We start from the raw sequence: 27,294 nt of genomic DNA, 5'->3' as shown, positions 1-27,294 counted from the left end.
AGGTCGACGCTTTACCCACTGCACCACCACAGGTCAGGCCTATATCAGTGTTCAAAATGTAAAATATTGAGGAATAATTTCACCAAGGAGGTGAGAGAATTTAATACTGACTACTATAAAACTTTTCTTAAAAAGAAAATAAAAATAACCAAAAAAAAAAAAAAAGAGTAAATAAATGAAAATATATCCAGTGTTCATGAACTGGAAGACTTAATATAAGGTTAAGATGGCAATATCACACAGAGTTACCTACACATTCAATGCAGTTCCTATAAACATTTCAATGGTCTTCTTTTGCAAAAATAGAAAAGCTGATCATTAAATTCATATGTAGTTTCAGAGCCCCAAATAGCCAAAACAATATTGGGAAAAAAATCAAAGCCTGAAGACCCATACTTCCTTATTTCTGAACTTCAGGGTATAGTAATCAAAACAGTCTGATAACGGCATCATAAGGACATTTATAGGTCAACAGAATAAACTTGAGAGTGCAGCAATAAACCCTTATATTTATGGTTAAAAAGTTTTCATCAAGGATCAAAACCATTTAATAGAAAAAAAAAGTCTTTTCCACAAATAATGCTATATATCCAGATGCAAAGTAATGAAGTTGGACACCTACATCACTCCTAGACAAATATGAACTCAAAATAGATCAGTTACCTCAATAAAGGAGCTACAGCCCTGGCCGGTTGGCTCAGCGGTAGAGCGTCGGCCTGGCATGCGGGGGAACCGGGTTCAATTCCCGGCCAGGGCACATAGGAGAAGCACCCATCTGCTTCTCCACCCCTCCCCCTCTCCTTCCTCTCTGTCTCTCTCTTTCCCTCCCGCAGCCGAGGCTCCATTGGAGCAAAGATGGCCCGGGCACTGGGGATGGCTCCTCGGCCTCTGCCCCAGGTGCTAGAGTGGCTCTGGTCGCACAGAGCGACGCCCCGGAGGGGCATAGTGTCGCCCAGTGCTGGGTGGATCCCAGTGGGGCGCATGCGGGAGTCTGACTGTCTCTCCCCATTTCCAGCTTCAGAAAAAAAATAATAATAAAAAAATAAAAATAAAAGAGCTACAGCCATAAAATTCTCAAAAGAAAACACAGGAATAAATTTTGTGACTTTGGATTTGGCAAAAGATATGAAAACAAAAGCATGAGTAATGAGAAAAAATAAACCATAAAAATTTTACAAGTTTGTACATCAAAGACCATTGCATGGCAGGTGAAAAGACAATCTATAGAAAGGGAAGAAATATTTGCAAATCATATATCTGATAATGGTCTAGTACAGGGGTAGTCAACCTTTTTATACCTACCGCCCACTTTTGTATCTCTGTTAGTAGTAACATTTTCTAACCGCCCACCAGTTCCACAGTAATGGTGATTTATAAAGTAGGGAAGTAACTTTACTTTATAAAATTTATAAAGCAGAGTTACAGCAAGTTAAAGCATATAATAATAATTACTTAACAAGTACTTTATGTCATATTTTTGTTAAGTTTGTCAGAATAAATCCTTATAAAACAACTTACTATAGTTAAATCTATCTTTTTATTTATACTTTGGTTGCTCCACTACCGCCCACCAAGAAAGCTGGAACGCCCACTCATGGGCCGTAGGGACCAGGTTACTACCACTGATTTAGCATATTTTCTGATAAAGGAATGTAGTCATTATCTCATGGTAGTCATTTACATTATCTCAATGTAAATGATTTACTGACCTTGAAGAAGGAACCAGCATTTGATAGTTCTAGCATTCAGTATTCTAGTCCAGTAGAATCAGGTAAAAGTTAATTGAGAAAATAGGCAGTGTCTGTGTTCATTTTCCAGCAAGCTGAACTGATATTTTAATTCTTATACTATTATGTGTTCATAGTCTTTTGGTTGTCAGTGCTTTTATTATAACTTTATTTCTCTTTAAGTTTATGGGTCATCAAGCCTTCTTTCTGCCTAGCTAGGAGTAGATAGGAAAAATATTTTTTGCTACCCCAGTAAATTTTTGAAGATAGAAAAAGGGTGATTAAAAGGAAGAAAAAAGGAGATTATTAGTACCTTTAAACATTTTCTTTACTCCTAGAAAAATAATCAAAGACACGTAATGTTGAATGAAAAAACAAACTAGTTAAAAAATACATTTCTATTCTTACATAGCAATGTATCTTTCGAATGAAAATGTAGTATTTGGAAACGTACATCTCTTCTGAGACCATTATCATTACCCTCACTTTATTTTTTATAGCCTTGTTATTAGTAAATGCCTTACTTTACAACACTGAAATATGGAAATGTCCTATTTCTTTAATACTTTAAAGCAAAATAGGCTATTGAAAATAGTTTTACAAAGATCATTAATGCACACGTGTTTGTTTGAGCACCTGTTTTCAGCTCTTTTGGGTTTATATCTACAAATAAAATGGCTGGGTCTTTGGTAATTTTCTAATTAGCTTCTTAAGGAACTGTCAAAAATTTTCCACAGCAGGTGAACCATTTTACATTCTTACTAGCAATATGCAAGGGTTCCAATTTATCCATATTCTTCCATGTACTTATTGTTTTCCATTTATTATTGTTATTTCCATCTTAGTGGGCATGAATTGGTATCTCATTGTGGTTTGAATTTGCATTTTGCTAATGACTAATGATATTGAGAATCTTTTTTATGTGCTTTTAGACCATTTACATTTCCTATTGGGAAAAATTACTATTGAAGTCTTTGCCCAGTTTTCAATTATGCTGTTTGTCTTTTTGTTGTTGAGTTGTTGAGAGTTCTTTATATATTCTGGATACTAGACCAGTGGTAGTCAACCTGGTCCCTACCACCCACGAGTGGGCGTTCCAACTTTCATGGTGGGTGGTAGCGGAGTAACCAAAGTAAAATTTAAAAAGATAGATTTAACTATAGTAAGTTGTTTTATAAGGATTTATTCTGCCAAACTTAGCGAAAATCTGACATAAAGTACTTGTTAAGTAATTATTATTATATGCTTTAACTTGCTGTAACTCTGCTTTATAAATTTTATAAAGTAAAGTTACTTCCCTACTTTATAAATCACCTTTACTGTGGAACCAGTGGACGGTTAGAAAATGTTACTACTAACAGAGATACAAAAGTGGGCTGTAGGTATAAAAAGGTTAACTACCCCTGTGCTAAATGGTTCATGCAGGGATTCTGAAGTAGAATTATTAAGGTAATAAAAATTTCCAAGAGTGAACATCAAAACTGACATTAAAACATAAATGTAAATCAAAAGTATAACGCATCTTCCCCTTTCCCTTTTCAGCAGTCATTTCTTCTACTCCGGCATGCTGCTTGTTACTTATTCCATTTTGAGAACAAATTATTGATCCATAAGAGAAACTACAGTGACTCCAAGGATTCTATACAATGTTTTCACATTGGCAATTTCTGATCAGAACAAATTAAATTTCATTTTAAATGCTGTAAATTATAAATCTCTAATTCTATACATGTAGTACTAGAATTGTGATCGATTACTATGTGGTATGTTTTCTAAAGCATCAGTCATTAGCAATTTGAGGAATGATTTAATAACTACCTATCAAAAGCCGTGGGAAATATAATGACCATTTCACTAGTGGCACAATGTCTGTACTAAATTATCTTGAGATAATAAAGGTATTTTAAATTCAGACTTTTGAAATGCCTAACCACAAAAATTGCAGGAATCTATTGTTTTCTGTTTCTCATTGATTATCCTCTGGAATAGAAGACAGACTTGGAGCATGTCATTAAAATAGTTTAAAGTTGCTTTTAGCATATATGTTTGCAGTAAATGTAATATTTCTTTTTCATAAATCCAAATCATGAAAAACAGATCCCCCAAAATTAAATTTTCTTATCAAGTACTTGACCATGCCCTTAGTTCATGTAAACTACCAAACCATTTGGTTCTTTAGAAGACAGTACCATTAACAATGAATAAAAAATGACAATTAAACTAAGTAGCAGGAAAGATAAAGTTCGTGGTTTACTGTAAATATGACAATAATTGTACTAAATGTTATTAAAGAAGCTAACATTTTTTCAACTTTCAATTATACACATTCAATTAAATGAGAATAGAGGCATATTTGGATGAGTGAAGAGGATTTTCCTACTGGATAATTAATGAAACCTGAACTTAATGACTTGTGCATTTGAGTGAATATAGGCATCAGCTCCTGCCATAAAGAGAAGAACTGGTTGAAACACCATCAAAAAGATTTTTTTAATAATATGATAACATAACTGTTGTTAGAAACTTTCTATTATTTATTATCCTATTATTTTAATATCCATGACAAATATATCATGAATATATTTTAATATTCATGCACATGAAGAAATTTATTCATGTCAAAAGGAAAATTGATGTGATGTCAAGTCTTTTATGAAGTATTATAAAACTATCAAACATTTAGCATTAATTAGTACTTTCAGCAGTGATTTCATCTAGAGGCTCACATTAGTAAATTATTACGCTATGCACGTCGCCTCTATGCCTGGAGATGAGATCTGTATTTAGGGCTAAATTTTATCAGGAAATAAAAACAAAACGAGGACTTGTCTTGTCCCTATCATGCTAAAAAATAGTATCTAATAAATAAGACATTAAAATTTGGTCCACCCTAATAAGAATAACTTATTCATGTAAATAAAATAGTTTATCATAAAGCCTAAACAATTGTTGTAGACACATTTTTTTTCATACATTTCATTTAATCATTCACTTGAGGAGGGAGAAACAGCAGTGGGAGTGACAAGTATAGCCACTTTAGTTTCGACTCATCTACTTTTACTGAAATTTTTTTCCTTCAGGAAGTTAAATATTGTTCTTCACAAAACTATGTTCCTATTTACCATCTCATATAATTTTTTCAAACATAAAATACTGAGCAGTTCTATAATTTAGTTTAATGACTTCTTATGTTGTTTTTAACCATTAAGTTTTTCAACTGTTTTAACTCGTTCTTGAGGTTAAAATAAATTAGATAAAAATTCCCTTTGTTTATAGCTCTAGGCAACACTACCTTAGTTTATTTAGTCATTTAAGACTCCGTTTAAATCACCACATCTGTTCTGTTGCTCTACTAATTCAAACTCTGCACATAATTCAAGACATAGAACAGTACTAAAAAGAAACCATTATTAAATTGTGGGGCCTCATTGGATCATAATGTTACTTGGGTATGGGTGTGAAAAGAATACTGTCTAGACTTTAGATTCCTTATCTTTAAAATAAGCAATAAAATAAACATAAAGCCTAAAAAAAAGTGATTTGGAATTCAACCAAGCAGCTGCATGCAAAAATATTTTATTAATTATACAAGGCTATAAAAGCATTAAGTACATTATGTATACATATTAATTATATATACACATATATGCCTATTATAAATGTATATTTTGATGTTTAATAGGATAATAGGAAAATGTTAAGCTACTACAGGTATACACTGCAATGCCGCTTCAAAATAGACTTTGAACTTGCATAAATTTTTATTTCATAATCATTTATTTGATTGTAAAATTTTTCAGGAAAAGCTAAAGCAGCAAGTTAGAGAATCCTAAATAATTAGAAATTTTTAGAGGTATAAACAAGTATGCAAAAGTACATGTATGTATGTTGGGAGGGGATAAATTTGGGAGACTATGTATGAAGCTTTATTGTAGAGTCAGCTACAAACTGTACAACTGTTCAAATTAGGAAGTATAGTGAATTGTTAAGAAACTAATACCATAATAAAATACTTAAGAAGCTAATTAATGTTAAATAATGGTGTATATTTTTAACTGTGCCAGTAATAATTAATGCTTTAGTTAGAACTCCCCTGTGTTAGTGAAACTGGCATACCCAAATATTTAGTATTACATTTTCACATTAGGTTTTCACTAAACATTAGAAACATAAATCTGTTTCTTATAATTATGCTCATTTAAATATTTTGATATGTAATGTCCTCAGGAAAAGATAACACAAATAACCTGATTCCCCCCTTCAGTCTTAAAAGCTGTATTTTAAAATAAATCCTTAGATATTAATTATGATGAAATAGCAATGCTAACTTCTGAACATTAAATTTCTAAAATCAACTTCAAAATTTTCTAGTTTTCATTCACTGACATTTATATATAATATATATATACACATTTGTTTTGATTTTATCATAACCTATTAACTACAATAAATTATTTGACTGCCTTCTATTTGAAAATCACTTTAAAATAGTATTTCCTATTTTAATTTTAAAACAGCTAATGCTACCCCAATAAATTTGATTAAAAAATACAAGAAAAACAAAAAAGTTTAATTTTAAAATGCAAGGTTTTAATCATAAAGAAAATATATCATGAGAAAACTGTATTAATAGTGAAGAAGGTAAGAGCTATAGAAAGAAAGAGGCTTTACAAAGCAAATATCAATATTTATTATATAAAAAGTCTTTCTAATATACATAAATACCACAATTATAAAAACAGGTGTTTTCATCAAAGTCAGTTTTAATAGACTGATGATTTCTTATGTTACTTTTCATGGAGAGTAATGAAAAACACCAAGTAAGTTTTATTCTTCAAATCACACTTGGCCATCATAGTCACTATTTCTGACAGAAATAAAATTAACAGAAATATAACATCTCAATTTAGGTTATGAAAATTAATCTAATAGACATTAAATGGTTCCAAAAATCTTAAAAATAGCTATCAAACAGCAATCAGTGAAGCAATACATATTTTTGTAAAAATCACCTCAAGAATACCATCTGCTTAGCAATAAGATCATAGCTAAAATTCTAGAATAAAATAATTTTAACAAGGAGTTTGCCTATTACTAAAAAAAGCTTTACTTGCAAAATAAGTCTAGGGGTAGGACAAATCAGCTTTAGCGCATAATAGCCTATTTATTTTTAAGACCTTATACAGATAACATTTTAAATGTATTTTGGTACAAAAAGTGGTACCATCATTGACAAAATATGTGCTATTTATGAAATGCATGCCTTTTTTGATAGAGAAATAATTTTAAAATACATTTTTTTAAGATAGAGAAACCTTGGGCCCTGGCCGGAGGACTCAGTGGTGGAGTGTCAGCCAGCTTGTGGATGTGTCAGGTTTGATTCCCAGTCTGGACACACAGGAAAAGAAAACATCTGCTCTTCCATCACTCCCCATCTCTTTCTCCTCCCTCAGCCATGGCTTGACTGGTTCAAGCACATCAGCCCTGGTCACTGAGGATGGCTCCATGGGGCCTCCACCTCAGGCATTAAAAATAGCTCTCTTGTGAGCATGGCCCCCAATGGGCATAGTATTGGCCTTTGATGGTGTTGCCAGGTAGATTCTGGTTGGGTACATGTGGGAGTCTATATCTCTATCTCCCCTCCTCTCAACTGCGGGGTGGGGGGAAGATAGAGAAATCTTGGAATACATTAGATCCTTTCCAACTCCAAACAAATTCTTTGAATTCATACTGCTATTTCTACCAATGGCTAACATCATTTTCTCTAGATTTTGTAAAAAATATGCCAGATTATTTTTTCAAAGAACATGTTATATCATTAACCTTCCTCCCTGAAGCCATTGATCAACTGAGGTTAATGATGCAGTCAGTCTCATCAGTCCCACTGTGAAGAAGAAAGAAAAAGGGCATAAGGAACACATTTGGAGTCTGGTTTATGAAAGTTTTGTAGATGTGATTAAAGATAATCCACAGATAAACACAAAAATATTGAACTAAAATAAATTTGAGAAAGTGTGGAGTCATTTATTCAGGAAATGGAAGAAAAACAGAGGAGACAAAGAAGGAAAAACTGTAACACAGAACACTACAAAAAGGGCAGCGTGAGAATGAATAAGATTTTGTTTGCTTTGTTTTTATTTTTTGTTTTAGGTGGGAGTGAGAAATTAGTGACTTTCCCCAAAATGAGAGCAGTTTGATGGATAATGAGGCCCATTTACTCATTAATTTGTCAAATTAACTTATTGTTACAGAGAACCTACTATAACTCAGGCATCTTCTAGGCACTGGGTATAAAGCAGAGAGCATCATAAAATCCTCACCCATAAATTCTGCTAGGGGATAAAAGACAATAAATAAAATTGTAAAGGAACAAATATTATCTTTTTAATGCTGATATATGATACAGAGATAAATCAAAAAGAGCCTATGTACAGAGTGTTAAAAAGGTGGGTGATTCTTTTACTTGTCAGTTAAGGAAGGCTTTATGACCCCAAAAAGTAAATTAAAATGGTTATAGAGAATAGGAATCTGAACTTTTTAGAGAAATAGCATTCACTAGATTTGTGAATTATTTATGCCAAGCTCTTTAATGGTAGTCAGCAAATTTCTGTAGAGGAAATACAAACATTGCCCAATGTCAAACTGCGGAAAGTGAATGAACCACACTGGATACACCTGCCAGACTTAGTGATGGAAGGTTATACCTGTCCCTCCAGTCAGTGATTGCAGTATTGATCACTCTACACCAGTTTCCACCCACTTTTATCTCTTTGGCTTCCATAAAACATTTCAATTAAGAAAGAGTTCCAGCCTGACCAGGCAGAGGCACAGTGGATAGAGCATTGGACTGGGATGCAGAGGACGCAGGTTCAAAACTCCAAGGTCTCCAGCTTTAGTACGGGCTCATAGATGGACATGATCTCATAGTCGCTGGCTTGAGCCCAAGATCGCTGGCTTGAGCAAGGGGTCTCTCGCTCTGCTGTAGCCCTCTAGTCAAGGCACATATGAGAAAGCAATCAATGAACAACTAAGGTGTCACAATGAAGAACTGATGTTTCTCATTTCTCTCCCTTCCTGTCTATCTGTTCCGTCTGTCCCTCTCTCTGTCACACACACAAAAAAGTTCCAGTGACAAAATTCAGAAAATCACTATTTACACACTACCATTCATTTGAAACCATACTTCTTCCAGTGCCTTTGCTAAACCATGATGAAAATACATTTTTATCAAGTCATATCTAAGTAGCAAGCTTAATTCCATGGGAAGCAATAAATTCTGACTTTGTTTTATATGTATAACTTACTAATTTTCCTGGGGAGCAAACCAAAGGATTTTTTTAACAGTGGTCATTTTTCCATCTTTACTCAAAGTTAAAAATTTGTATTTCTAAAAGAAAGCTGGCTATAAGACAAACTGTTTGGTAAAGTTGTATAAGATAACTTTTGTATTACCAATAATATTCTTTTTATGGTTTCTCTTTTGAAGTTTAGAAGACATGCTATTGCAAAAGGAAAGAAAGGGATGTGTGTGTTTTAAGAGAAGTTAAAGAAAGGTATTTGTCCTAATAGGCTGATTATGTCTGTATGATTAAAAGGAGATGAATTAAGAAGAACAAGGCAAGTTGTAGAAAGTTAGTAAAAAAGGAATACTGAGACAGAAGTTTTTATATATAAATACTAGAGTCCAATTATGGGAATGTGTTCACTCAGAACCCAACAGGAGCACTAACTGTACTAATTCAGGTGGAAGCTGAAGTGGCTGTAAAAACATGGCCCTCTCTAACTACTGCTGTAGCGCAAGAAATCTACTTATGAAAATCTTACTGCCCTCTGGAATTTCTAGACAATTACAACTTACAGCTTTGGTCCCAATTAAAACTTAAAGTTACCGCTTCCAGTTGCACAATAAGTGAGAATTGTATTAATATATAACAGCACTTGAGTGCTTCCTATAGAAAGGAGGTGGGCCACAGTAAACAGGAATTCATCTCATGGTCATGATTAACACTGAACCAGTACATAGTGTGCCCTCAAACTATAAGTAAATATCATACTGACAGGGAGAAATCAAGAATTAAAATTTTAGCTTGAGTAATAGTGGCTTTAGTTATAATCAATAGACTTGATGGTTAATGCAAGTAAAAGATTTGTTTCAGGACCTGGGACACCTGCATGGGCCTACATAACCTGAGATCTGCAAGCAATCTACCTTTGTGCCCCAGGGGACTGCAAGCAAAGCCTTCGTGCTCCAAGGACAGAACACCTCCTGACTATGATCCAATTACCTTTGAACTTGATCTAATTAACTTGCCCTTGATTTTTCAAAGCCCTTACGTACCTTTTTTCTTCCCCCTATAAAAAGGTTGGCTTGGATAGGATACAGATGGCTTTTTAGGGTACATAACTCCCGTCTCCTCAGATTGCAGGCCATCCACATAAAGCACTCATAAAGATTCAACCCCTGTCTCTACTTATTTGGCTGATTGGTGACAAGTAGCACAAATGATAATATTTCCAGTTTCAATACTAGATGCAAAACACAGAGAAGTAAGACAGCAAAACTTGGATCATAATAGTTTAGAGATTAGAAATAATTCAGAGTGCTTTTCTTAATGAAGGCCCATGGGACTTGCCTGCCTCCTCCCTTTCCCTTTTGAGAAAAATTCAGCCTTGACTTAAATCCCATCCAAGGTTATGGTCTTGGCCCAACCTCAATGGTCCACTGGGCAGCATGACAAACACTGAACCTAAGACTTCCTAGGAATGAGCCTTCATAGCAGAGTAGGACCACACTAGCCAACCAAAAGGTTGGTCACCAATGTATCTTTTGGGTTGATCAATAACCAAAAGGGGGAAGTGTGGATGAAAAAGGGGCCACATACTAAACCTGACCTGCTCGGGGGGACTACATGGCGCCCTTAAACTCAGAGACCTGAAGTAACCACATGGGATGGTCTGAAATTAAACCTTTCTAACTAAAAGCAGCTCATGGCAGGTAGTCATGTCCAAAGGTGGCATTTTTCCCTAACAAAGGTCAATGCTTACCTTGTTTCCCCAAAAAGAAGACACCCCCCGAAAATAAGACCTAGTGCATTTTTTTTCAAGCTTAGAAATATAAGGCCTCCCCTGAAAATAAGATCTAGCGCATCTTTAGGAGCAAAAATTAATATAAAATACTGTCTTATTTTCGGGGAAGACAGGCAGATTGTTGCACATGGAAATAGAGTCACAAGAAATTCTTGATGGAATTCAGAGTTTGGCTGGTTACGCTGGTTATGCTGATGTTTGTGATGACATGACTAGAGTATATTAATAAATGTTGATTTTTTGTTCAACAATAAATGTGAATTCTTGTTCATGGAAAAATAAGACATCCCCTGAAAATAAGACCTAGTGTGTCTTTAGGAGCAAAAATTAATATAAGACACTGTCTTATCTTCAGGGAAACATGGTACCTTAATTGAGCCAGTCTACTGTTCTTTTGCATCTACAATAACATACCTGACAACAGATCTTTAAAATATAAGAGTAACATACCTCTTTGCCAGCCCTCACAGGACAGAACCACCACATCCTCTTTGTTATTATCCTGTTAATTGTCAACTGTTAATTATCCTATACCTGCCTGTGTAAAAGAAGTATGTGTCTATTTCTTTTACTTTTTATCCAATTCCAGCTTTTTCTTGCTTTGCTCTTTCCTGCCTCTCTAATCTAACACTGATGTATTTTATGTAACCCCTAACATCTTCTCCTTTGATTCTGATGTATAAAATAAGTGGTAAAACTGCCTTTTTCTGGGGCACTTTCTCAATCCCTTAGGTTTTGTTTCTTGGCAATAATTGTCAGTTTGGCTCAAATAAACTCATACAACTTCTAAAGAAACCTGTTTGGTTACACAAAATGTCAAAAAAATGGAATTTGGCCCTAGCTTGACAGTTCAGTTGGTTAGAGAATTGTCCAGAAACACAAAGGTCGTGGGTTCAATCTCCAGTCAGGGCACAAATAAGAATCAACTAGTGAATGTATGAATGAGTGAAACACAAATAAATGTTGTTCTCTGTCTTTCTCTCTTCCTTCTTCTCTCTCTAAAATCAATCAATCAATCAATAAAATTTTTTAAAATGAGAATTTAGCTTTGGCGCTGTAGCTCTGATACCACAGTGAAGGGTCTGCAAAAGAGAGAGAGCTCACCTTTCACAGACATTGAGGAATGTTACACAACTAGTAAAATTATCACGGCTCATTTCCTGCTCCAGTGATGCCCACTTAACGATTATTTCATAATTTTATGTAATTAGTGCTAATTTTAATCAATTGAATGTATACGCTATCTTAGGGGTAGCATAGACTCAAATGCCAGCAAAACGCTAACTAGGCAATACATGCTCCTGCCTTAGAATTTCTAAGTCAAAGATAAGAATAAAGGGTATGATGATAAAACCACATTACAGGATCTTATGCCACAAATGAATTCTTACAGAATGGGAATGGAACACAATTTAAATCTCTGATGTTTAAAACTGCAAAATTAAGACAAATACTTTGAAATGCCAGGAAGAGAGATTTTTGCCCATAAAAAATAATAATTAAAAATAAATAAATAATTTCTGTAAAATGTCAAAAAATAAAAAAAAGAATTTCTATAAAATGTCAAAATATAATATTAAAAATAAAAAAATAAAAAAAAATTATAATTAAAGATCTCTAAAAGAGCTTGTGAGATAGTTATTAAGAAACAACCAATCCAATAAAAAAATGGGAAGAGGATATGAACAAACAATTCTCCCAGGAAGAAATCCAAATGGCCAACGGATATATGAAAAGATGCTCATCTTCTTTAGCTATTAGAGAAATGCAAATTAAAACGGCAATGAGATACCACCTCATACCTGTTCGATTAGCCATTATTAGCAAGACAGGTAATAGCAAATGTTGGAGAGGCTGTGGAGAAAAAGGAACCCTCATCCACTGTTCGTGGGAATGTAAAGTAGTACAACCATTGTGGAAGAAAGTATGGTGGTTCCTCAAAAAACTGAAAATGGAACTACCTTATGACCCAGCAATCCCTCTAATGGGTATATACCCCAAAAACTCAGAAACATTGATACGTAAAGACACATGCAGCCCCATGTTTATTGCAGCATTGTTCACAGTGGCCAGGACATGGAAACAACCAAAAAGCCCGTCAATAGATGACTGGATAAAGAAGATGTGGCACATATACACTATGGAATACTACTCAGCCATAAGAAATGATGACATCGGAACATTTACAGCAAAATGGTGGGATCTTGATAACATGATACGAAGCGAAATAAGTAAATCAGAAAAAACCAGGAACTGCATTATTCCATACGTAGGTGGGACATAAAAGTGAAACTAAGAGACATTGATAAGAGTGTGGTGGTTACAAGATAGAAGGTGACAGAGGACAATCTGACTTTGGGTGATGGGTATGCAACATAATTGAACAACAAGATAACCTGGACTTGTTATCTTTGAATATATGTATCCTGATTTATTGATGTCACCCCATTAAAAAAATAAAATTATTAAAAAAAAAAAGAAAGAAAAATAAAAATGTGTAGGGAAAGAGGACCAAAAACGCACTTAAAAAGTTAACATTTGCTTGTGAATAAACAAAAAATGCAATATAGTGCTTGTATATGTGTTATGGCTGAACTGTGCCTCCACCCCTGCCCCCCCAAAATAAAGATGTGTGTAGTTCTAATCCCTAGTACCTTAGAATGGAAAACTATTCAGGCCCAGGGTATGTACAAAGATAATCAAGGTAGATCAAGATAATTAATGTGGGACCTAATCAATAGGACTGTTGTCCACATAAGGAGGGGAAATTTAACAGAGACACAAAGACAGATACACAGAAAGCGGAGACAATGAGAACAGACACAGGGAGCCGTGACCTAGAAGACAAGGGGAGCTCGAGGCTGGCAGAAGCTATGGGAGAACTCTGGAACAGCCTTCAGAATGCATCAACCCGGTGACATCTTGATTTTAAACATCTAGTCTCTAGAACTGTGACAACAAACTTCTGTGTCAGTCACCAGGCCTGTGGCACTTTGTTATGAGAGCCTTAGCAAACTAATACAATACGTGGGCAAGAAGAAGAAAATGATCCCAATGGTAGGAGATTAGACATGACTGCTGCTCCTTTGGTTCATCCCATCTGTTTAGAGCTTACCAGCGTGTCGGGAAAGGAGCGACGAAAGAATGCAGTAATGAGTGAATGCAAACAAGAATTGATTAAAAAATGAATAAACCTAATTAAGAGAGATTTAAGCTATAATTTTAGAAAGAGCAGAGGAAATTATAAAATGAAATGACAGAAACAAAGCATGGTATTGAATTAGTAAGAAAAATATTTAAATAGTTTAGTATGTGTCAGAAAACACAAAGGAGAACTGTGAAGTACAAAGTCTAATATTCTAATTCAGCCAAGTTTTTGGTTTATATTAAGAAACCATGAGGGAGTCAATAACCTAGCTGTGCTCCTCATTAGTAAAGTGGCTGAAATGTTTAATAGCTAAATGTACTTCAAATTTCATTCACTATTTCAGATGCATACATAAAAATAAAGTGGAATTGACACTTTAAGGAAAGTAGATATAAGTTTAGATTATCAACAAGACTGGCTAGGATGGGTCTAGATTGTGGTAATTAAAAGGTAAACAGTGAGAGTCTTTTAATGCATTATTTTATACCATTGCTTCTATGCCTATATTGGTTCCTTTAATATATTTATTCAATAATCGTTGAGGGCCTACTTTGTTGTAGGTACTTTTAACTCAGGGGTTGGGAACCTATGGCTCGCGAGCCAGATGTGGCTCTTTTGATGGCTGCATCTGGCTTGCAGACAAATCTTTAATAATAAAAATAATAATGTTAAAAATATAAAACATTCTCATGAATTACAATCCATTCATTTCCTACTGCTCATGTTCATGGTTGTGGGTGGCTGGAGCCAATCACAGCTGTCCTCCAGACAACACCAAATTTTTATTGGATAATGCGTAATGTACACAGGTCATTGTATGGCTCTCACGGAATTACATTTTTAAATATGTGGCGTTCACGGCTCTCTCAGCGAAAAAGGTTCCCGGCCCCTGTTTTAACTTTAGCAGCAAACAAAGCAAAATTCCTGCTGCTGTAGAAGTGATGTTCTAAGGAAGAAGAAAGGTGATAGTTAATAAGTAATACATATGGACATAGAGGTTACAAATACGAGGATTTGTGGTTATAGGCTGACTTATTTAAAGCATAAGGTAAGGAGGGCCTCTCTGTGGAAGTGAAAATTAAGCAAAAACTGCACAAGGAATTGGCCAGGCAAAGATCTGGGGAGAGAGACCCAGACATGCGTCCTGGGATAAAATGAGGTTGGCACATCCAGAGAAGGAAAGAAAGGCAAATTCAGTGGCTGGGGCAGAGAGAAGGTGGCAGAGGGGGGCAGTAACTCTGGTGAGTGACCAATAAGGTTGTAAGACAGGCAGAGACCAGGACATATGAGTCCTTGCTAAGAAAACTGAAATGTATTCTGAATTTAATGAAAATCCTTTGGAGAGTTTAAACTGTGGGATGCATGATAGACATTTTAGAAAATCACCCTCGATGTAGTGGAAAGAACTTTCTGTAAGGAAGACAAGAGTGGAGAGTCCAAGGGCTGGTGCTTACTGCAAATTAAAAAATAATGGTGGCTTTGATCTAGGCTCCCTATAGCCAAGGGAAGTAAAATCTGAACTTTTTTTTTCAACTGTTTTTGTTTTGTTTTGTTTTTTTATTCATTTTAGAGAGGAGAGAGGGAGGGAGGGAGGAGCAGGAAGCATCAACTCCCATATGTGCCTTGACCAGACAAGTACAGGGCTCTGAACCGGCGACCTCAGTGTTCCCAGGTCGACACCTGATCCACTGTGCCACCACAGGTCAGGCAAAATCTGAACTCTTAAGTCTGCAAATTAGATCCCCTGTGACCTATTCCTTTCTAAACTTCCAGTTTAATTTACAGTAAACTTTTTTCTCCTTCTCTTTGCTTTAAATTTGCTCACCAATCTGAACATTCACACATTCTGTTCCTTCTATTTAGAATGACCATTACTTCTCTCTTCATGGTACAACAGAAACCTCACCTTCATGCTTCAGAACTTGTCTTTGAAACATTTCCGGATACTTCCAGGAAGAGGAGATCATACCACAGAATCTCATATAGTATAAAACTCAGCTTTCATGCTTTATTATAAATGTTACGATGTTGTCTCAATTCCAACTGAATGGTGTAATTTTTTTTCAGTTATTGGTTTCAGAAAACTAACAATATGTAAACTACTGAGATAGAGTTCTTCAATTAAAGTCATATAACTGTGAATATCACTTAGAAGATTATAATTTTCAGCATAATTAAAACTTGGTACTCCAGGCTTATAATTAAGAACTTAGTTTAGTTTAAAACAGACTCAAAGCATGACTAGAAATTAAAAAAACAAAACAAAAACAAATTGTAAAATTCACATTTGAGAATTAAAGTATCTAAAGTTATAAAAATGTTGCCTGTATATAAAATGGTCTACCTTGTGTGTGTGTAGTAAAACAACATCTTTGAATTTGTATACAATTATTATATATAAAGCATGCACTAGGTTTGAACAATTAGAAAAATGCGTTATTGAGTTGTATTCTAAGGCTAAATACATCTAAGATTTTTCAAGTCCAGGGTATTATTTAGTAATTCTAGTCAACTTCTTTTATAATTAATCAATATTATTGGTAGAATAAATAATACAACCCATTGTATCTTTCATTTCATATTTCCAAGTTCAAAGTGAATACTATCAGAAAATAATATTGACAACTCATGTCTCTTCTTTAACTGAATTCATTTGAATTAAGAATACATTGGTTCTGGCCAGTTGGCTCAGTGGATAAAGCATTGGCCCGGTGTGCGGACATCCCAGGTTTAATTCCCAAAGCACACAGGAGAAGCGACCATCTGCTTCTCTTCCCCCCCTCTCCTCTTTCTCTCTCTCTTCCCCTCTCGCAGCCAGTGGCTCATGGTTTAATTGGTTCAAGCACTGGCCCCAGGAGCTCAGGGTAGCTCAGTTGGTTCTAGTACTTCAACCTCAGGAGCTAAAAACAGCTCAGTTGATTTAAGCATCAGCTCCACATAGGAGTTACCGGGTGGATCTCAGTTGAGGCATATGCAGGATTCTGTCTCTCTATCTCCCCTTCTCTCACTTAAAAAAAAAAAAAAAAGAAAAGAAAAGAATACAGGGCCCTATATGAAGTAAATGATCACGACATTAACTGAATTTCTCTCTAATGACAGGGGCCTTGAACATTACTTTCAAATACTATTAAAAAATACATTTTTAAAGTTTTCCAAGTAATTCTTTAGATGAATTTACAGTCCACAGCTGTAAAAATAAATACGTACATATTATAATTGAGTTATAATCACTTCTCACAAAGCTACACATGAATAATTCTCTGTAAACTGAATGAAATCTTCATGTACCAGTGGTTCTCTGACTTAACAGTGATGACCTCTATCCCCCACAGAAAAAGTTTTACATTTAATATATACTCTGAGAAAGTATACAATAAAAAAATGTCACTAGGAAACTTAAATGTAAATTTGTAATTTACTAACATGGCTATTGATATGTCTATAAGCCTATTAATAGACTTACAGTCATATAAAATGGTATATTCAGTTGACAGGCAATGTTTACCATATAGGGTGGGGCAAAAGTAAATTTACAGTTGTTCATATGGCAAATAAGCCAATAAATAATAATACAAGAATAAACTGTTCCATGTATTCACAACTGTAAACCTGTTTTTGCTCTACCTTGCATATGAGTAAGTGGAAATAATATCAACATCTCAGAAAAACCTATTTAGAAGCTTCAGGGTTTAAAAACCTAGAGTCCAGATACCAGTCTATTAAGGGAAACTTTTAAATTGAACTATCATATTTATCAATAACCTTCTAAAGAATTATATATTAGATTTTAAGTAGGATATATCTGCTTTTATAGTTGATTATTTCTTTTTTTCAGCTATAGAGATCTTCACAAATGTGTCCCACATATCTATATATGTTCTTTTCCCTTTGAAGCACAGTAATATATTTCAAAATAATGAATACTTATTAATCTCTATTATTCAAAGAAATATACAAATTCTAGTTTTCTTTTATAAGTACCAGGACAAAGTCATACCTGAGGTTAGATTATGATAGTTGCAGAAACAAAACAAGCATGAATGAATTTTGGAGACTATATTACACTTAAATCTGCATGACCTAGAAATGTTCCCTTTTGAGTAATAAATGTCCTAAGCCCTTTAATGAAAATATTGTGGTGGAAAAAAAAATTGTGGTGGAGGAAAAAGAGACTTATTAGATCATCTCCAAAGACCTTTTCACTAAAAATTCCAGTATCCATGGGTTTAAATTCATGGCCATCCTCTGCCTTATCAGTTTCTATCCAATGTTCATGACATCATAGAATGAGTAATAATTATATTCACTGAAATCAAGTACAATAAACATTTGGTAGAATGCAAGATTAGAACAAAGCTTTCAACCTCATGAAGTCATAAAACATTAAACTTCTTTTATATCTAGCCTCACAGAATAATATGTTCTCTTTTTGTGGGAATGTATACATTTGTATTTCTTCCCCAAATTATTAATGAAATAATACTCACTGAAACTTGGTATCAAGTTCATAAGTACCAGAAACTTGACTGCTTCCTAAAGTCTACACACGCATGGTTAACATCAACTCATCCATTGTCTTCTAACTGAAAAGAGGCACTCTTACCGTGTAGCCCTCGGTATACTGAAAAGAAGCCCTGGAACTTTCGTCTGCTGTTGGACTCAGAGGCTTGGGGTCAGACATGGACCGCTGCATCATCTTGGCTGTCTTAGGACTCGCTGGGGGAACTTTAGCCATATCTGGGTGCAGTACTTTCTGTGGACTTATATCATCAGGGAGGGGTTTTTCATAAGGTACAAAGGCTGATTCTAAGGCTTTGCCTGGTGAAAGTGGTGAGATGGGTGAATAAAGGACTTTTGGAGATTTGGGTGGGGAAGGAGCCAGCTGTAGTGTGGAATCTGCCCGAAGGTGAGATGAGTAACCGATCTCTAAAGGTGTTGGGCGTTTCTTGTCTTTGGGTGGAGATGTGGCACTCAGATACTGAGGACTTTGTGTGTCTGAATCTGCTTCTGTTTGACATCCTAAACTGCCCCCTTTGTAAGTCTTTTCAGGTGCTGAAATGTGTTTAATTATTTCTACCTTGGCATCCACGCGTGCTCGTATCGAAGGCGTTCGTATGGTTCCGACTGGTTCGGTTTGCACAGATATCTCTGCCACTGTTTGAACTGCTATACTGGAGACTTTGGAAAGCAGTTTGGTCTTCTCAGCCTCTGCAGTGCTATCACCATATTTGGCTCCACGAGCTTTCCTCCTTGATCTAGTAGGCATATCCCACTCATCCTGATCTTCATCATCAGTTTGGACACTCGTGTCAACACTCTTTTTCATTTTCCTTCTCCTGCTCACATAACTCCGATCTGCCGCATCCTCATCATCAGTTTGTACCCCACTGTCTACTATCTTTTTAAAACAGCGGGGGTCATCTGCCATATTGTCCCCAATCTCATCATACGGACCCCGGACTTTAGCTCCAGAACTTCTCTTTTTGGGTTGTTTTTCATCTTTCACCACCACGTCTGTTAAAGGTATTTCTGAAACTGTACTCAGGATGCCAGGTGGGGCAATGTACTGTGTGACACCATCAGACTGGACTGTGTACCATCCTTGGCTTTGTGGTATTTCAATCGCTACCACGGCTGAGGCTGTGGTGGTGGCATCTTCGGCTGCCCAAAACTGACTGCCTTCTGGGGCAGCATACTGACCTTCCAACACTGCCTGCTCTGTAGTGGTTTGTGGAGAGGCAGTCCCAGAAGGATCGTAGTTATACTGGTAGATCTGGCGAATCTTTTGCTCCTCAAGCTGCTGGTGAAGCTGCTGTTGCAGCTGTTGGATCTGCTCCAGCTGTAACTGCTGCTGAGCTAATGTCTCCTGCCTCATCATGAACTGGGCTTGACGCTCTTCTTCTTGCTGATAGAGAAGGTGCTGCTTCATCGACTGCAGTTCCTCCAGCTTTTTTTGAACCATAAACTTTTCTTGCTCTCGGAACCTCTGAATTTCCTGACGTTCCCACTCCAGTTCCTCAGCAAAACGCTGTTGCTTAATTTTCTCCAGTTCTAAGAGCTCACGCTCCAAGTCTAGCTGCTGCTGTTGTTTATCTTCTTCAGGGACGATTAAAATAGCACTTTCATCTCCCACCACTTCAGAAAACACTTCAGATGCTGTGGTTAAAGTGGGGACTGTGTCTATTGTCTCAGCAGTAAGAGTTTCCATAGTAATAGTTTGCAGACTGGCATTGATATCAATACCAGTTACTACAATGTCTGTTTCAGATGCACTTGTTGTTAGGAAATATGATCTAGGCATTGGCTGACTCTGGTGCAGGGCAGACAATGAAGTCGCTGTGTCAGTTGTGTGCACACCAGACAGATCCCTCACAGTGGTGCTGAAAATGGAGCCAGGCTGTGTGGTGATAGCAAATGTGGAGGGAATAGGAGTTGCCACTGAAGAGTAGACAACACCATTAGTTGACCTCAAGGCAGTCCCCACACCATACTGGGGTCCCGGAGGTGGAGTCATTCTTGCTGTGGAATACTGCGGGGTACTAATCCCAGCTCCTGAAATGACTTGTCGTGTTTCTGGATATGGACCTGTAGTCTTGCTTGAATAATCCATTACCTCACCTGAAATACAGGGTAGAGTTATAGTCCAGTTCCCAGAACGAATGATGCTTTTTGGGTTTGAAAGAGCTCTGAATCTCGACGAACATAATGAATGGGGCTGCATGCAAATTCACTGGTTAACCTAATTAGATGCTGAATAAAAGCAACGTTGAACATGCAGGCACATGCAGGTGACTTTGGGCAGAACAAATTTAAAAAAATGAAGATATAAAAGCGCACATGTATTCCAAAATATGTTGTCAAAATATCCAAAGAAAAATAAAAAGTAACAAAATGGAAAACAGGGACCACATTTTCATCCTGAAATGAGATGAGGAACACCATAATGACATTTCAAAGAAAGGTCTGTTGCCGCATCATACTGACCTGTAGAACTTCTCCCTGAAGTTAGATCTACTGCTGCATCAGTTTCTCCTGAATAAGCAAAAGCATTCTTACTTTTATAGAAAAAATGGCCAGCTTCTGCTAAATTAGTATCAGACATGGAAGGCTTCATCCCCCCCACCCCTCGGTAACCGTAGGGGCCTGACCGATCATACTGGTAGTGGTCGTCCCTATAACCGAAGCGATCCTCAGGAAGAGGAGCTGCAGGCTGCTGGGCTGTGCAGCTCCTCCCAAAAGGCAACTTATACACCACGTCACAGCACACAGCTCTTCTCCCTGCAGTCAGATCAACGGGTTTTTCATCATCTTCTATTATTCTGGTCACCACACTTGAAGCCGACTCATCCATTGTCGCAACAGTTCTGTGAGACTTTGTTGTGCTGAGATCCACCACCTCTCCCTCAGCGGCCCCCTGGGATGTTGTGCTATCAGTCCACCCATTTGTGACACCAACAGGAGGCACAGGAACAGGCTTTGTAGTAGCCAGTGCCATTGCATGTGCTGAAGTACCTAAAGATAAGTTCATGGGTGCTTCCTGCCTAACTGTAGGAAGAGACTGACCACTTTGTATCTTGTACAGGGGTTCAGGATGCTTTGATGTAGTAAGCTGAAGTGGTGTTGTTGTTGCATGTTCTATACCCATTAGGCTTTCTATGCCCACAGTGTAACCTGTACTATCTGTGCACGTGACAGCAGTCACTGTCTCGGTGACCAGGGGTGTTGGGGCCACTACTGATGGAGTTGCACTGAGATTAATAATAGAGGGTTGGACAGCACTCATTTGTCTCCCATAAGCTTCCTTTGATGTGGTCTGCCGTTTCACATCCATTGTAGAAGCAGAAAGATCCATACATCTGTCAGTTACTTTAACTTCCACTTTTGGAACTGTACGCAGATCAATGGCATCGCCAATAAGTGGTAACTTTCTATTTCCTTTATGCTGATGCTTCTCTAAATGTAGGTTATCTAAAGTAAGAGGCTCTGGAGGAATTGTTATGGAGACACTGCCAAGACCAACACTAGGGACTGTACTTCTGACTACTGAAACCTCAGACTTAGGAATTTCAGTTGTGAGAAACTGCGTAACTGGACTTGGGGCCTGACATGAAGATGGTATTGTGACAGGGATAGCAGAAAATGTCTCCAAAGTTCTTGAGATGTACAGGCTCTGTTCTGATGAATGTGAGATTTCTGCAGCTGATATAGGAGGAACTACAGAAAATACTGGTTCAATGGAGATCAGATCTCTGGCGGGTGATCCCAGGGGCCAGCTAGTAATTGCTTGACTAGTTGAAGAATCTGTTGGAGTCCCAGGTTCAGATGGCAACGTGATAACCACGTATGTTTCCATGAGAGATTTGGAAAATCTTGGTGAGGACTTGTTAGAATGAGGGGACAGTGGGGAGGTAGGAGAAGGCAATTTATAATCTGTTGTAGTGACTAAATTTAATGTCATATGTGAAGTTGAAGACAGACCTGCTAGTTTGGAGTATGTATCTGTCGGTTTCTGTGTAGTTACTGGAAGCTGAGGGACTGGGGGCTTCGGGGCAATGGGGGGTTTGCTTGGCTCAGGTCTGTGTGTGAACACAAGTCCCGAGGGAATTGAAGACGGCTTAGGAGGAACAGGAGGAGGCACAGGGGTACACGTTTTTGTTACAGGTGTCCCATTACTCCTTGGAACAGCTGCGGTCTCTGTAGTAGTAGCAGTGTCACCTAGACATGCAGGTGTCATAGCTAGAGTCACTGGAGCTGGAGCTGTTAACTTTTTTTTCAGATGAATAGTGGGTTTTGGTGAGGTTGGCGGAGGAAGTGGTGGTGGGGGAGGAGGAGGAGGGGGAGGAGGGGGAGGCGGGGGAGGGGGTGGTACGGGAGGCTGAGCTGATGTGTCCAAGGAAGAATTTTGTAAGAATGGACGTGTTTTAGTTGGAAGCAAGAAAACAGAAGGGCTTCCAGATGGTAACTGAGATGCAGGTTTTTCTTGACCAAAGAGCTCTCCAGACAGAAAGCATGCAGTTGAAACTTGCTCTTTCATTGGATGGACTATTCCAGAAGGTGGTTGATCAAACACAGTTTTGGTTAAGCTAATTTTTGTTAATTCAGGCTCAGACTCCTTCCTTTTATCTCTGTAAGCTTCCAAAACTTCCAGAATAATTTCATTCCCAGTCTCCTTGGCTTCTTTCACGGGGCCCTTTTCAGATATCGGTAAGTCAGTGGGGATGGTGTCAGCAATTGGCACTTTGGGTTTCATGTCTTCAGATTCTAAGAGAGCAGGTGCCGTGTCAGATAAGGAAACTGCAACACGATCTGCACTGGCTCTACCTTCTGGGATGGTAGTCTGATCTAAAGGCATACTTATGTCTTCTGGATAGTCTATAATGCTGCCTGGAAAATAAGTTGATGAAGAAATATCCTTAGAATCTTCAAATTTAGTTGCTATGTCTACGGGCTCTGTATAAACTGTGGTTATGCTGTCGAGGGTAGTAATGGGTGAGGAGCTATCTGTGGTACAAACTGAAGAAACAGATGATGTGAGAGAAGGTGTATCAGAGGTTGGGACAGATGGAGCACTTTCTGAAGGCTCAGAGTAGGTCAAAATCATTGATTCATGGGCAATTATCTCTTGAATTTCTCTTGCATAATCAGTTACATACTCATCTTCAATTTCCTCTGTTGAAAAATGTTGGGTTATTTTAACATCTGGAATGGACAGTGTTGTACTGCTGGTTGAATCTGTAAGAGATGCTCCTGAAAGAATACTTGATGTCAGAGATGCATCAGGCAACCTGTCAAAGTCCATACTAGATTCCGTCAAGTCGTCCCTGATGGGGGGCTGGGTTGGACTTGATTCAGGTGTTAACTGCATCTGTTGCCTCTTCATGAATTCTTCATAGGCAGCATCAGCATCTAGTAATTTTTTTTCTTCACTGGTAAAAGTTACCATACTACCCAGATCCACTATCTCGTGGCTTTCTGGGATGATGTAAGAACTTGAAACAATGTCTTCTTGAGGCACAACTGCATGTAAGCTTTCTAACTCATAAAACTCTTTCTGAAGGTCTGTAATTTTCTGCATAGGATCATCATAAATCTGTTCTGGAAGTCTTATTTTCTGCTCTCTCCCTCTCTGCTGCATAAATCCATTTTCATCTTCTGGCCTTGTTAGCAGGCTGACATCAACTGAACCATTGTATGTGTCCTCCACTAAAGATTCATAAATGTAATCCTCTATCAACATCCCACCATACAGAGGCTCCTTTTCAAACATTTCATCACGTTCATTTGCAGCTGAAAAAGCTTTATATTTGTGGGTTTTATGCATCATTTCTTCATACATCTCCTCAGCACTTTTCAATGCCTTTTGGCCACCTTCTTTCTGCATGATAGAATGCTCATCTGTCGGTGAGTACAAAGACACAGCTGTGGGCAATTTATAAACTTTCTGCACTTCTATTATTTTTTCTGGGCTTATTTCAAAGCCCTCTGGATCTGACTCTATGCTAGGTGAATATTCAGAACAGGAAGACCGATGGAGCTCCTCCATTTCTGCAGCCTGGCGTAATTCTTCTGTTGGGGAGGCGTCTTCAATGGGAGAGAGATTACTGGGTGGCGTCTTTGGTCTTTCCCTCCTTCTCTGAGCTCGAAGTTCATCTTTGTCTTTCTTTGATTTTTTACTCGAACTCTTTCTTTGTTGCTGTTCTAATTCCCGCTGCTTTTCTTGCTCCTTTAATAACTCTTCCTCCTCTCTCAATTCTTCTTCCTCTGAAGAATCTTCAATTGTAGGTAAGAGAGGACCATGTGGTCTGTGCCGAGCTTTGCGCTGCTGTTTGCTCTCTCCTTTTTTGTGACTCGGGCTACTGTCACTGTCCTCATCAAGTGATGACACTGACGTAGGGGATGTGCCAGGGGTAAAGCTGGAAGCATGAAGACTAGAAGATCCTTCGCCCCTCGATCTATCTTCCGGGGAGTCTGTCAGGCTTTCCATTTCTAATTCTGGCTCTTCATCAAAATACAAGGCTGTTTTTTTCGGTGTAGACTCGGCAGAATATTTATCTGCTGTTGTGCTGTTGAGTTCAATCGTTTTAAACCGACGTAGCCCACCCCCTCCAGCCACTACAAGTTCTTCACTCTCCTGACTTTTAGTTTCTCGGTATTTAATTTCAGGACTTTCGTCAAATGTCTCGTCGTCTTCATCATGCCATGAATGGCGTCTCCCTGCATCATCGTCAAAGCTGGTGCTACTTTTTCGAGTCAGTCGCTTGTGTTTTCCCGCTGTTACTTTCCCTTTCCCTTTTGTTTCTTCCTTCTTCTGGCTCTCAATATTACTACTAATCTCTTTGAGCTGACTCCTAATGAACTCCTCATCTTCGGAACCGGAAGCATCTTCATCGGCACTCATTTCTATGATCTGTTTCCGAATAAAGTCCTCCTCTTCCCCTGATCCCTGACTGTCCTCCTGTTTGTAGTCATCGCTGCTTGATGACCCGATGCTAGTTCTCCGTTTCCTTTGTGGAACAGGTGAGGTTTCGCTCTCGCTGCTGTCTTCCACCGAATCATAAAGCTGTCTTCTGACGTCCTCAGCAAACTCCGCCTTTCCTTGGTGGTCCTTCCTGGAAGGAGCGTCTTCTCCGCCATCTCTTGGAAAAGTATCCTTTTCTTCTTCAGTCTGTTTGAGCTTCTGTTCTGAAATCACAGTTTCCAGGGCTGCTGCTAAACTCTGAGTTTTCTGCTCATCCCGAGGCTGCTCAGGAGAAACCTCAGGAGGCTGTGTTTTCTTCTCTGACTTTTCTTCAACAAACATACTTGCCTGGGCTTCCAAAATGGACAGGACTGTACTTTCTAACTTTGCCAAATCTGAGGGGCTAGAAGGGCTGCTTTCTTGTGAAAAAGAGTCCTTTTTGAGCCCCTTGAGCATATCCTTTTCGTCACTTGTTATAAGACTTGGAATTTCGCCAAGTGAGCCTGATATGCCATCGGAAGAGTACCCTGTGTCACTGAAGCCTTGTGGGCTTTTTGGCTGTTGAAAACTTGAGGTGTCCGATTTGTCATCTTCCTTTTCCTGGCAGGGAGGAAAAGATACAGGAAAACTTAACATGATTAAATAATAAAATGGCCTTCCCATTACTCCCAGCTAACTATTAGGAACAGAAAAAAAAACATACAAAATTTTTTCAGCCATATGTCAATATTGTTTTAAATAAATCTTTGAACAGACAAAAAAAAATGAAAATAGTTAATACATATTGATTAAGGTTAGCCTTACATTTAATCTGAGTTTAAATGTTAATTCACAATGATATATTTAGTTTATTAATATTCTATCCTTCTACATTTCAATACCGTTTTCCTACAAAAACATGATTTTCCTTCTCATATTTATTCTGGGATAAAATTCAAATTATCAAAGAAAAAATTGAATGATAAGTTTCCACTGACATAATTAATATTTTTTGATTATGAGAAGAGGCAAAGAAAGAAAGACTATGAGGATAGGCTTTTACCTGGCTATGAGTCTTATGGGCTGTTGGAAAAGCAACAGAAGTTAACATATATCATTATGGGGCTATGATGATATCTGCTCCATCAACCACAAAGAATTTTTTTCTGATAGAGAATCAAACAAGGCACTGCTTTTAAAAGACATTTTGAATAACATAAAGCACTACACTTACTTGGTATTGCAGTTCATACTGTAATGTTATTATCACTTGAAAGGAATGTTTAGAAATCGTAAACTTTGAAAAAGTAACAATGATTTGTCTGACTCATGACTTCAGTAAAAGAAAGCTATTATTTTTATAGAGTTGTAAAGTACATTTAAGATGGTCAATAAATATCATTTATAACTGTTTTCTAACTTTAAAAATACTTGGATTTTTACCTTCACAGTATTCCAAAGTCAGCTCCCTTCAACCAGACCAATACCTAACTTTGTCAACGGAAATATGGACTTTTCAGGGAGTTGGGACACAGAGTAGACACAGCACAGACTTGAACTACTGCTTTTCTGTGATAAGGCCATGATGACAATTTGATTCAAGAATCAGAGAGGCCTTAAATAAAACTGTTATATATAGAGACTATTTTTCATTAGTCTAAATTTTAAAAACCTATGAGAGCAAAATGAAACCCAGTTGATCTAGTTTCAATGATTAAAGGAGAACGTCACAAAACCCCACACCATAAAACCATGCTCTATTTGGCACTGGTCTATGAGGTCACCTCAATTCCACTAAAGTCTGTATTTTGAACTAACCATCTCAATATTTCCAGTGAGTGTGTAGGCATGGGATCCTCACATCTATCTATAGTGAAATGAACACATGTCAGGTT

The 27,294-nt window shown here is 37.3% G+C and overlaps 1 protein-coding gene across 1 annotated transcript in view; it reads right to left on the bottom strand.

Annotated features, from left to right (window-relative positions):
* PCLO (piccolo presynaptic cytomatrix protein) overlaps window positions 1–27,294 on the bottom strand; it is a 479,118-nt gene that overhangs the window by 196,489 nt on the left and 255,335 nt on the right. The window contains exons 5-6 of the mRNA XM_066239334.1: window positions 20,947–26,020; window positions 18,566–20,580 (exon numbers count right to left, since the gene is read on the bottom strand). Coding sequence (XP_066095431.1) covers window positions 18,566–20,580; window positions 20,947–26,020 — 7,089 coding nt within the window. The remainder of the gene's footprint in view (window positions 1–18,565; window positions 20,581–20,946; window positions 26,021–27,294) is intronic.

The sequence above is a fragment of the Saccopteryx bilineata genome, chromosome 7, assembly GCF_036850765.1.
Source record: "Saccopteryx bilineata isolate mSacBil1 chromosome 7, mSacBil1_pri_phased_curated, whole genome shotgun sequence".
Taxonomy (NCBI): Eukaryota; Metazoa; Chordata; class Mammalia; order Chiroptera; family Emballonuridae; genus Saccopteryx; species Saccopteryx bilineata.
The sequence above is the reverse complement of the archived record's forward strand: the minus strand, read 5'-3'. Positions and strand labels throughout refer to the sequence as shown.